Here is a 13,253-nt window from a genome sequence, read left to right as displayed (position 1 = left end):
GTCCCCCCCAAACACACACACACACACACACACACACACACACACACACACACACACACACACATACACAGAGAGAGACACACACTAAGTTTTCACATACTAGAGCTTGGAAGATGAACTACCGCTGCTAACAGATGAATAGAAGCAAAACAGTAACTCCAAGCCCATTCATTTGCAAGGTGAAAGGACACTCCACAAAGAATCTATTCAGTTCATGTTTATGTTTGCAGCTCAGGCTTCAGTCTCTCCCTCTCCTCCAAAAGTGGCAAGGTTTCATCTACTGACTTTTCACCTAGCTGCCATGGCACAGTGGGAACCCTAGGGCGTTTTATTAGTTTCCCTGCTGCTGTGGACACTGTTCTGGCAAATATGCCACTGTAAGTGATTGTCTAACATATTTGATTGGCTTTTACATCTCCACCTTGAAAAGTTATGATGCACAGTTTCGACTTTTAAAGAACTCATAACATTGATTTTAAATATTGAATTCCCTACTTTAAATTAAGAATGATTGAAATTCAAGATACCTCTACAGCTTAACTTCTAAGACTGTTCTTAAATGTTTTCTTTTTGGAATTTTAATTTCATTTCTTTTACAATTTATTCACTATATATCCGAACTGAAGCACCCTTCCTCTACTCCCCCAAGTCCCACCCTCTCTCCCCCTTCCCCCTATCCTTTTCCCCTAGTCCATTGAAAGGGGGAGTTCTCCACCATTGCCATCTGCCCATAGCTTGTCAAGTCTCATCAGGATTGCCTGGATCCTCTTCCTCTGTGACCTGGGAAGACCACATCATCAGGGGTGAGTGATCAGAGAGCAGGCAGCGGAGTTGAGGACAGAGGCAGCTCCTGCTCCCCTCATTTGGAGATCCATATGGAGACTGAGCTGCCAATCAGCCACATCTGAGCAGGGTCTAGGTCCTCGCCATGTATAGTCCTTAGTCGGTGCATCAGTCTTTGCAGGACCTCCTGGGCTCAGATCCTTTAGCTTTGTTGGTCTCCTGTCCCCTCCATATCCCTCTATCCCCACCCCCCTCTTCTTCTATAAGACTCCCTGCTCTTTGCTCAAAGTCTTGCTGTACGTCTCAGTATCTGCTTCAACTTCCTGTTGGGTAGAGCATTTCAGAGGACCTTCTATAGTAGGCACCCATGATGTTTCCTCTCTTCCACCACTTCTGTTGTCTATCCTGTTTGTCTTTCTGAAGGAGATTTAAGCATCCTCCTTAGGATCCTCCTTAGTGTTTAGCTTCTTTAGATGGCTATTCTAACGAAATACTATTCAGCAATTAAAAACAAGGAAATCATGAAATTTGCAAGCAAATGGTTTGATCTAGAAAAGATCGTCCTGAGTGAGGTATCCTAGAAGCAGAAAGACACACATGGTATATACTCACTTATAAGTGGATATTAGCCATACAATATAGGATAGCCATATACAGATTAAATGTTCTCTTATAGAATACAAAATAGCATACATTATGTATACTTTTAATGTGTTTATTTATTTTTTGAGAATTTGAAATTATATATTTTGATCATATTCTTTCTCCTATAATTCTGGAATATATGTATTTCCATACAGATAGACTGAAAGCTCTATACTTCAAAATAATAATCTATCAAATGATGACAGCCAGGCATGGTGGTATACACCTCTCATGCCAGTACTTATGGGGCTAAAGCAGGAAAATGATATGTTGAAGGCCAGCATAGAGCACACAGATGGCTAAGCCCCACTCCTGGGGTTTATGATGAAATGTGTCTAAGTTTGGGCCCCCAAATTTGTATTTTACACAAGTGCTCAACCTCAGACTGCTGATGCTACCTGTTTTAAGGCCACAACTCTGGGAATAACTGCATATGTGTCTTGTCACTCACCTAAGACCTCACCCTAAGTCTATCAAATAGGCTATGGGACTAAGATTCCTGAGTGATTTATATTTCTATTACATTTTAAGAAGTACACTAAAAAACTATATAAAAGAGACACAACAACACACCAAGACTGCCTCTGCACAAAATTAGCAATAGCTATCTATGTGCTTGATTATCCAAGCCAGGACTATGACACAGCTGAGGCAAGCTACCAAAGGTAAGTAGGTTAAACTTACACAATAAGCTAATATAGGTAGGAGTGGCATTACCCTTTGGGCCATTGCTTTATTTCACCCTCATCCTGCAGCCAGGCTTGTCAGGCATTGCTTTTGTCTTCATTTTAAAGATGCTGAAGCTGAGAGTTTCAAGGAAATTAAATATCTTGTCTGATGTTTTGAAATGGTCAGGGGATGAGCTGTGACTAAAACCCGAGGTATCCTGATTCCAAATTGTTCTTTTCACACTAATACAGCAAATTAAAGACAAACCAGTCTGTAGGACTTTCAGGGTTTTTTTTCCCCTAGGTTTCAATTTCAAGAGATGACTTGTATAAAAGGTTCAGGTAATGCCACCTAATTTCTTAAAATAGCTTGATTCCTAATACACTGCAAATTATTAGGGAGCTTTTACTTTAATGGCCTGGCAATTAATAATGAGTCACAGTAAAATGTCTGTGGAGTAGAAAAAAAAAAACCCACATTGTCACCAAGTCTGTTCATTATCCTCTCTGCTCTATATCCAGATCAATCAATAGTTAATTAATAATGATGTGCTTCTTCAAGTACAAGGTTGTAAATTAATTTAATGCTCGTATGCATATTTTCTGTACAGAAAATGAATGGAAAATGCCTGTCATGCTCATCTCATTGTACAAAAATGTATGTAACAATTACACAAATACAATAAGAATGGTATGCTTAGCCAAATGTTTGTTCATTTCTGTTCATCAGTATTCATTTGAGCTACTTTCATGCAGTTTGTGGAAGCAGTGCAATCAGTTGAGTAGTGTGGCAGATTTAAATCAGTAATAAAAGCTCTGGGGAAATTAACAAGACAAAGCATTAGCCACAGACTAAACATTAACATACATTAGCATTTTATTGTACCTGTAGAATTGTTAAATGGGTATGGTTACTACTATTAAAAAGTTGATAATTTTAATGTATATTTTGTTTGAAACCTTTTTAAGATTTAAGTAAACAAAATTGTACAACAACATGGTATATAGTTTAAGAGACTAAAGCTCAATATTTCATTGTAACTGGAAACTTTTAGAATTCTCACCCTTGGCCCAAGATACCCCCAAACAAATTTTATGAGCAGTATTTGTTCAAAGTAGGTCATAAGAGCCCAGTTCATAATTAATATGCATTATCCTTCAGGAAAATTTAGTTCTAGTAATAAGAAAATTTCTCTCATGGTAATATAGTCTACAGAAAGTAATTTTTACCTTTTGTTTTCAAGGGAACCTGAAATAAATTTGTCTCTTCAAATATTCTATATTCCTCCTTCATATAAGGCTAGAATGATAAGCAAAGTGAAACCATAATGCCAAGAGAAAACAAAATACTACTGTAGATAAAAGATAGAAATGGGGCTATACATGAATGAATATGACTGACATTTTGCTACATGAAATAAGCCATGGGAAGAAGAGAGACAAATATCACATAATCTCTTTGATGCATAAAAACTGAAAAAAGTTGATCTTTTAGAAGTTGAGAATAGAATGGTAGTTATCTTGAAGGCTGAGAGGGCTTGAAGGGAGGGAGATAGAAGAAGGCTGCTTAACAGATTAAAAAAAAACAGTTAGAAGGAAAAGTTAATTACAGCAGAGTGACTGTAGCTAACAACTTACTGTGCATTTCAATACAAAGTAGATAGAGAAAGAGAGACTTGGTCCAGTGAGGCAAAGGCAGTCTGAATTTGATTCTCTAAACAATGTAGCACGAATGAACATGGGCTCATACACTCACACATACAGATAAATAAATGTTTTTTAAAGGAGGGTCTTGAATGTTTCCAACACAAAAAAGACAAACAGTTGAAATGATGGATATCCTAATTGCCTTGGTTTGATGCCTGGACATTGTATACATATGTTGAAAGATCGGTGTACTTCCATGAGTATGTACAATTATTATAATTTAAACAGAAAAAAAACCCGCTTGTATATTCTGTCTCCTGACGCCAGATAGTGCATTTATTTCATGAAGACAACACTTCTAAACTCTGTTGGAGGGGAATGGTAGTAAGATGATCAGAATTACTTGCTGCCTGGGGTACATTCATAGGCAATACCTTCCTAGTTGTTAGGCCTTATAACATTTGAGAGTACTGTTGCTTTTCCTGCTGTGGGTTCTGATATAGAAATAAAAGCATCATTAGGAATCACGATTCAGAAAAACAAAAAGGTTTTAAATTCCTTGTCTTTTGATAGAGACACCTGCATACACAATAAATTTACTCCAACTAACCAAATTTAAAAGTGGCAACATTCTTGACCAGGTACATTACCCAGTGAAAGGAAATTGGATTGCATTTTCTTGTTTAAAAGTTGAAAACTCCTGGACAGGCTATTGATTTCTAAAACACCACTTGAAAGCCTGGCTTTTATAGTGAGGGCAGCTGAAGAATGAGGTTAAGTAACAAGCTCAAAGGCCATCGTCAGTAGGGATACCACATCTCTATAAATTATGATTTCTGTTAGGGTCTATTCTCAAAGTAAGCTCATGATATTTGCATCCCGATTTGAGTGTGAAAGTGAAAGATGTGTTCAGTGGACTATAAGTGGGAGTGGGCTACCTCTGGCAAATGCTTTATGTGAAAGAATTGGCTTCATGGTAGATTGCTGAAAGAAAATACAGCCTTCAGGATAAGGTATGGTACATCTCAGATAGGAGTTGGAGGTGTTGGCAAGACTCCATCATTTGTCTTTTATTATACACAGTGCCTTGGGACGTCTTCTTGACGATGCCACATTGGAGACTTGGGAAGAAAGATCAGACTGACTAGATACTTTCCTCTCTGTGATTAACCTTCCTACTTTTGCTTCATCTGTGCTACTTTCTTGGAGGCTGGAGTCTGGAGTCTGGGTTGGGAGCAAATACTTTACAGTCATGTCCTGGCCCAATAAAAATTCACTGATACAAAGGGTCAACTTTCCATAGAGAGGGTTATCTTACAGCTATGTTTTCCAATTAAATAACATACTATGGTAGATTTTTATTTGGTTATTTTATGTGGAACGCATATAAGTAAAGAGAATATGGCCTGTGCACCTGAATGTGGTAATATTTTAAACCTGGTAAAACAGACCCTTCCTTATTATCTATGTTCATGTCATAATATATAGACACTTAAAGAACAAAAATAAGAATTTACTATCAGAAATTTACCTGCAGTTTAAAAATATTAAACATGTATATGCCTATAGACATAAAGTTACATTCTGACAGTTATTTGTGTCTGCATTAGGTGCTTTGGAAGTGAATAGAACTTGAGTCCTTAGTACACCTAGGCATCCCCTAGCCTAAAACACTCTACCAGACTGTCCCAGACAGGATGGATTCAGAGACTTCAGATTCTTTAGACAAAGTTAGAATTAGCCCAAGTCAAACAGCATGGCATGGGCACATGCTAAGATATCAATATCTTGCATCCCTAAGTTAGATGGAATATTTTCCAGGATCTTCATTTCGTTTTCCATGTTAGAATAAATGATTGAGCATGGTCAGTTTTGAACATAAAATAATAGGTTCTGTCTTTCATAAATGGAGGTAATTCTGCTGCTCATTTAATGTGTTTTCTAACTCAAGGATTTACATGGAAAGCCTGCCAAAGCTATGCAAACTAAATGGCATGTATGCCTCTTGCAAACGTAGATAACCCAGTAAATGCTACTGGACCACCTTGAAACATCCAGAAAACAGATGTTTTTTTTTTTGAGTCAGTGGTTTATTGATGGACTTGTATTTGAGGCCTGATATAGTAATAGAAAATCTTTTCGATTCATTTAAATTAATCTGCCTAGGAGTGTGTTAAATCTGCTCTGAATTTTGTGAAGTTATAGAAGTGACACACATACAAACCCTGTCCACACATGATGCTTGCAATTCTTTCCTCGAACCGTACAGTCTATATATTCACCAGAGGTATGTTAGTTGGTGATATGTCATTGAAGGTGGGTACTCCTTCCCTCCAAAACAAAATGTAAGCAAAGGAAACGCAGGCATCATGCTCCAGAGAGGCAGTACAGGGTTAAGACTGTAGTCAAACTAATAGGCTCAAAGATAGTCAAGTGCATCCACTGCCTTAACTTCAGTGAGCCTCAATTTCTTCATCTATAAAATGGAGGTGATAGTATTTAACAGGGTGTCCGGCCCAGGGAGCAATATAACAACGTTAATATTCATACTTATTTATAGGTCATTGTTTTAGGCATTAGTCTGCAAATAATTGAACCACAGAAACAACGGATCTGTACTCTTTTACTAAAACCCTGCAGTTATTTAGTTGAGACATGATTCACAGCTGATGACACTGTGAATTGCTTCCCTCAGGCCTTTTTAGGAAATCCAGATGAGCAACTATACTGACATTTTTTCAAAACAGTTTAACTTGAGTCTAGTAAGGACACACTTGTAAGAACCAGGTGCACACTGCATGGTAGGCTGCTCTTCTATCAAGAGGCTATTCAGTGGCACCTCTCAAACCACTCCACCTCCTAGATCAGATTGTCTCAAATTTCGAAATCGTCTTTTGTGAACTTCTGCATACACACAAACAGAAAGTGCCATTGAAAGATATGAGTAGAATGATATGAGTAGGCCTTCATAAGGAGGCCTTGCTGATGGTTTCCCTTTCATCTTAAGACTCTGAGTAGACAGCATTCAGAACGTGTACAGTACTCTTCAACAGCCTTCCTTTCTACTTCTGCTTCTTTGCCTTCGAACCTTATTACTGGTTTTGACTCTATTAATGACTCTGCTCTGGTCTTTGAAAGGAAATTGAGGGAGGAAATTGCAGTGGATCTCCAAATCTGTTTCTGCCATCATATATGTGGAAGCATTGTACTAAATTATATTTCTTTACATTTTTTCAGATTGGCAAATTGTGTGCCCACTCCCAGCAACGCCAATATAGATCTGCTTATTATCCTGAAGATCTGTTTATTGACAAGAAGGTATTAAAAGTTGCTCATGTAGAACATGAAGAAACCTTATCCAGCCGAAGAAGGTAAGAGAATTTTCCCCCATTTCAGCATACAATCAGCCATTCTGTTTTCAGGCCAAAAATCATTGGAGCAAAGTTTCTTACATACACATTATTTAGTTCCTCTGAATAGGATGCTGAATTAAAATCTCTAATTTGTCTGTGTTAAAAAAAATTATACTATAACTATGCCATATTTAATTGTAAACTTTCTAGGTATAAATACTTAGTTGAACAACACAGGGAAGAATAAACTTCCCTATTCAGGACTCTATTTATTTAGTAAATTTTTTTTTCTTACAAGATCTTATAATTCAGTGATCTACCTTGTGGTTATTCTCATTATTAATAGTGAGTACACCAAAAAGAGGGTAGCAAGACCTTGTCAACATACTCACACGACCCATTTTACACAAAAATGTTTCATAGTTCTTAAACATCAGTCTGGAGACAAACACAGGTTCTAATTCCCTTTATTCCCATCTACCACCATCCCTACTCAGGTTCTCTCCAGCCCATTCTAGCTTCTGGCTTATAAGTAAGAGGTAGAAATCACGTAAGAAACCCAGCACAACTCTTAAGAAAATCGAGTTACCCAAAGAATTATATGAGTAGCCAACCCTGTAGGAACTGAAGAATAGTTATACATTAGTCTTCCATTGTTTTCTTTTCATAGTTCTTGTTGAATTTTAGAGAGTTTTGAGAGATTAATCTACATGAGAAAATTGATATATTAAATAAGTAAAATATCATATGTAGGGTTTTTTATTGTTTTGGTTTTGAATATTGACAGAGTCTCTCTATATATTTGTGGTATCCTGGAACTCATTATGTAGACCAGCCTGGCCTCAAACTCACAGAAATCTACCTGTTCCCACACCAAGAAGTTCTGGGGTTAAGCAAAGAAACACTTAGGAAATGCTCAACGTTCTTAGCCATCACAGAAATGAAAATCAAAAAAACCTGAGATTTCGCCTTACACCCATCAGAATGGCTAAGATCAAAACTCAACTAACAACACATGCTGGAGAGGATGCTGTGAAAGGGGAACCCTCCTCCATTGCTGGTGGGAATGTAAACTTGTACAACCACTCTGGAAAGCAGTCTGGTGCTTTCTCAGAAAATTAAGAATAATACTAACTCAAGATCCAGCTATATACTCAAAGGCACATATCCAAAATACGCTCAAGTATACAACAAAGACATTTGCTCAACCATGTTCATACCAGCTTTTTTCTTAAGAGCCAGAATCTGGAAACAACCCAGATGTCCCTCAACTGAGGAATGGATACAGAAATTGTGGTACATTTACATAATGAAATACTACTCAGCAATTAAAAACAAGGAAATCATGAAATCTGCAGGCAAGTGGTAGAAACTAGAAAAGATCATCCTGAGTGAGGTATCCCAGAAAAAAAGACACACATGGTATATAATCACTTATAGGTGGATATTAGACATATAATATAAGATAAATATACTAAAATCTGTACACCTAAAGAAGCTAATCAAGAAGGAGGACCCTGGGTAAGATGACCAATCCTCATTCAGAAAGACAAATGGGATAAACATAGGAAGAGAGAGAAAACAGGGAACAGGACAGGAACCTACCACAGAGGGCCTCTGAAAGACTCTATCCAGCAGAGTACCAAAGGAAATGCTGAGACTCATAGCCAAACTTTGGGCAGAGTACAGGGAATCTTATGAAAGAAGGGGGAGATAGAAAGGCCTGGAAGGAATAGGAGCTCCACAAAGAGAACAGAACCAAAAAATCTGGGGGTATGTGGAGTACCTGAGACTGATACTCCAACCAAGGACTATGCATGGAGATAACCTAGAACACCTGCACAGATGTAGCCCATGGCAGCTCAGTGTCCAAGTGGGTTTCCAAGTAAGGGGAACAAGGGCTATCTTTGACATGAACTCAGTGGCTCTTTAAGCAGCATTACCAGGCCACAGAGGAAGACATTGCAGCCAGTCCTAATGAGACCTGATAGGCTAGGATGAGATGGAAGAGGAGGAGGACCTCCCCTATCACTGGACTTGGGGAGGAGCATAGGAGGTGAAGAGGGAGGGAAAGCAAGATTGCAAGGGGACAAGGGAGAAGCTACAACTGGGATACAAAGGGAATAAATTGTAATTAATTAAAAAATATTTTTTTAAAAGGGGGAAAAGAAGCCTGAGCCACCATGCACAGCCATGCAAAGATTGTGTCTTTGTGTTCTTTCTTTTCATTCTTGGTCTGAACCAATTGAGCTATTCACTTCTGTGTGTGCAGGACATTGTTTCTTTAACTAGTAGAAAGTTTACCATACTTGACTTACAGATGCATGAATTATATACGTATGTGTCCATCATTATTCAGCTCAACAGTAATTTACCAAATACTCAGTAGTGCTGCAATGTATGCAGGACAGTAAAAACACAAAGGTACGATCTCTAGATCAATGGGAAAATGCAGGACAGTAAAAACACAAAGGTACGATCTCTAGATCCATGGGAAAAGAAACCAGAAATACAAGCAAGAGCAAAAGAATTTCCCGAGGACAGAGGCAGTCCACAGAAAGTCCCTCAGGTGAGGAAATCTTCAGGAAAGACTTCAAGGAAGAAATAGTTTAGTGATTTGTAACAGTCACATATTGGGCATCCTTAAAATAAACACAGCAAAACAGCCCCATCTTGAAATTGCCCTGTTGCTATGTACAGTTTTTATTTCTCAGTTAAAGGTTAAAAATAAGGAAAATTAAAGGAAATTAACTTGTCAATACTGACACATTTGTAAATGGGACGCTTTTCAAAGCCCCTGCTGTGTGGTTTCTATCTATTTTGGGCTCTGCATCATTTATTGCTGTAAGCCTTACTGGGGAGAACTGTTGATTTGGATGATGGTTTTCTGGGGAAAGAAGGAATTGATGACAAAGGAAGTTTTTTCCCTTCGGCACCCAGATACAATATTTTGTTTAGAGCTATTTCTCAGCTTGTAGGCGACATCCAAATAAATGAAACAATCGTAAGAAAAAAATGACAAAAGCTCTAGGTTTGAATTAACGGCAGGATTCTTTGAGGTGAATGTTATTGGAGGGGTTTCTTTTGGAAGAGTGTGAATACCTGTATACATTTCTTACTATGTTCAGTACAGTATTTCACACTCTCAAGAACAATAGGTGTGTGCATCTATCAGCTTCAACACCCGTGCCCAAGATCTATCAGTGGTTAAAAACATAACAATTGGAAAGGAACACTGTTGTAGGACTCAGTGTGTCGAGGTTTCAAGTAAGCTTTTGGAGTCTCGTTATAAATTGAAAAGCCCTTTGCTTTATTAAAGTAACAGCACACAAAGAAATGCAGGATTCCTTTGGAAGCATTCAGAAATCATCTGTTTGTTTTGTCTGCCCCCAACTGGGTATTTTGCAGCGTACAATAGTCTTAGAAATAGCTTAGCTCAGTGTAAAGGCAATTTTCCATTGGACCAGCAGTCTGTATATGGGATTACAGCTTTCTTTAAGAAATGTATGTTGAAAATAACTGTTATGAAATTTAGAACACTGAAGGTAGAGTGCCATGCACCCATAATGCATCAGAACAGAAACAATATGATCTTCACATCTCTTTCTACCTCTAATAGTTTTAGTCCATTTGGGTTATCAGAGTCTCCCTCTTTTACTCTTCTGAATTCCTCCATCACTTCACTTGTGATGCTGCATACCTAGTCCTTTTCATGTCCCAGATACTGTTTTGTAGATCACATGAATAATATATTTTCCTTTTAAAATCCACAATGGGTAGTTGAATAGTTTGCCCAGTACCTACACACCAAGCTACTGGCCCAACTGCCAACTTGTGATAAAATTATAGTCCCCCCATCTCTGTGGAATTCCCTCTAAGTATTGGTGCCTCCTGCTTCCTGTAATTTCCATCTGACTTAGTCTGAAGGGGCGAAGGGTATCACTAGTAAATTAAATAGAAAAAAAAAGGTAAAAATTGATCACTCCCTGAACCAAACTCAAGGCTAAGTCCTGCCTCCTCTCAAACCACTGCTCTTTAAGTTTTGCTAGGCAAAAGTTCAGCAATGAAATACATCTCAAGTACATCAGTACATGAGTTTCAGGTCTGGTAGATGTTATCCTGCTCCATATAGAACTTCACAATGAAAAGGTGTCAGCCCTATTTATGTGCTCAGCATAGTGTAAGACTTAGGTTCTTATAAGTAGAGGACCCTCACCTAGTCCAGTCAAGGAGACAGATAAATAAATGGCTTATATCTTATAAGAATTCAGGTCACCTGACAAAGCTACTTACAAGAGAGTGGCAGTGTTACTGATGGAAAACTTAGCAGCCTTCCTGAAAAAATCAAGAAAGGCTACTTGAATCAGTTAGCTTTTGAACACAGCCTAAGAAAAGCAGGAATTAAACAGAGAATGGAGAGAAGAGGAGGGATTTCAGGCAAAGAGAATGGGAAGAGAGGATGTATGCTAGTATCTGGAGTGACAGAAAATTGTAATTTGATGTTAAAGTGGGAAAGTCTCTCCACATCAGAATTAAGTATGCTGTCACATTCCAGTTTGACTTTTTTTTTTTTTTTACTTTTTTGTCTTTTCAAATTAAACAAAACAAAACAATGACATTATATTACTTTACATTAAGAAAAAGGCAACATTAATAAGGGGGAAGTTCAGGATCTACAGTCAGGGATGAAAGGCTGCATTTTATTTGCAGTGGTTTCCAATTAGCACTGCTTGGATGCTTGCCCAAGGATATCAGTGTGAGAAAGTGAAGGCAGCCCTCTCCTCCTCTGAAATGAGGGTGCCCTCTCTGGAATAATAGGTGCTCCATTGGGAAAAAAATCATATGCACCCAGCTCCAACACTTCCAAATGGCTCTTAAATGAATCCATCCTTTAATTCCATATTTTACACACTAAATGAAAACTTCTATGAAGAAACCCTTTCCTAAGCAGACTTCCAGAAGTTTATGCCAGGTGAGAGTCATGAGTTGAACTTTTTTCTATCACACACACACACACACACACACACACACACACACACACACACACACGTATATAATGTGATTATAATCAGAGAACATTCCTTTCAAGTCAATTATTTCTCCAATCTCAGTTGAACAGGTTGCCTTAGTTCACAAGTAACATCCCACCTGGTTTCAAGTGTCTTTCTTTAAAACAAATGCTTACTGTCTTTGACAGTTATATGCATGAAGATGCTATAAAGCTTCACTTAAGAGAAAATAAAAATAAAAATGTGCTTAGCTTCCATGCTAGAACAAGTTTGAGGAGAGATGACAGGAGAAGACAAAGAAAGGGAGAAATTAGAGAGGCATAGCAAACTCAGTAGGAGGTAAACTACTACTGTCACTCTGCTGCCATGGTGTCAGAGGACATTATCACTTGTCACTGTCCTTTGGAAGCTCATTGACTCTCCAGCAGTTTACAGAGTCTTTTTCTACATTCAGAAATAGTATGACTGCATTTATTCTCAAGAGTTAAAGTGTGTCCTGGAAACCAAGAGTTCTTTTCCCATGATAATATAAGAGATGTTGCCTAAAGTAGTGACCCTGTGCTCTATCAATGTCCTTGGAGGCTCTGAGGGATTGGCCAAGGTGCTGTTTATGCTAAAGACCCAGTCTTTAATTCTCTGAAGGACAGCTGGCATTTTGTCTCACAAGGCTGGGCATTATTTAAGAGTCGGCTAATTTGGGGTACTGGGTCAAGAACTCAGGGTCTTGCACGTTATGGGTAAGTGCTCTGCCACTGAGCCACACCCCAGCCTTGCTTTCATTATTCTGAGATTCCTCTCTAAACAAATGTCTTGAGTGTACTCCAAATCAATTGAAGATAATATACCCTGAGAACCAGAAAGAATCTAGTGATAAAACCTACCAAAAACAGAAGGTGGTATACACAAATATCAACACAGTATCTCTGGTTAGTGGGTCTGTGAATGATTTTTTTTCCTTCTGTCTTCTTTTATTTTCTAAATGACTCACATGAGAAACATGAGTTTCTTTTACAATGATAAAGTCAAAAGACTTTATTATAAAAGATGAAGGACAGAACTAAAGTTGACGCTCTTGCCTGTGATCTTAGCTACTAAGGAAACTGAGGCAGGGGTATCAGAAACTTAAGACCAGTCTAGAGCATTCAAGA

At 38.1% G+C, this 13,253-nt stretch overlaps 1 protein-coding gene across 1 annotated transcript in view; it reads left to right on the top strand.

Annotated features, from left to right (window-relative positions):
• Positions 1-13,253, top strand: part of Gpc3 (glypican 3) — a 323,864-nt gene that overhangs the window by 241,263 nt on the left and 69,348 nt on the right. The window contains exon 4 of the mRNA XM_055618067.1: positions 6,981-7,114. Within this exon, the coding sequence (XP_055474042.1) occupies positions 6,981-7,114 (134 nt within the window). The remainder of the gene's footprint in view (positions 1-6,980; positions 7,115-13,253) is intronic.

The sequence above is a fragment of the Psammomys obesus genome, unplaced genomic scaffold, assembly GCF_907164565.1.
Source record: "Psammomys obesus unplaced genomic scaffold, mPsaObe1.curated_primary_1811, whole genome shotgun sequence".
Taxonomy (NCBI): domain Eukaryota; kingdom Metazoa; phylum Chordata; class Mammalia; order Rodentia; family Muridae; genus Psammomys; species Psammomys obesus.
The sequence above is the reverse complement of the archived record's forward strand: the minus strand, read 5'-3'. Positions and strand labels throughout refer to the sequence as shown.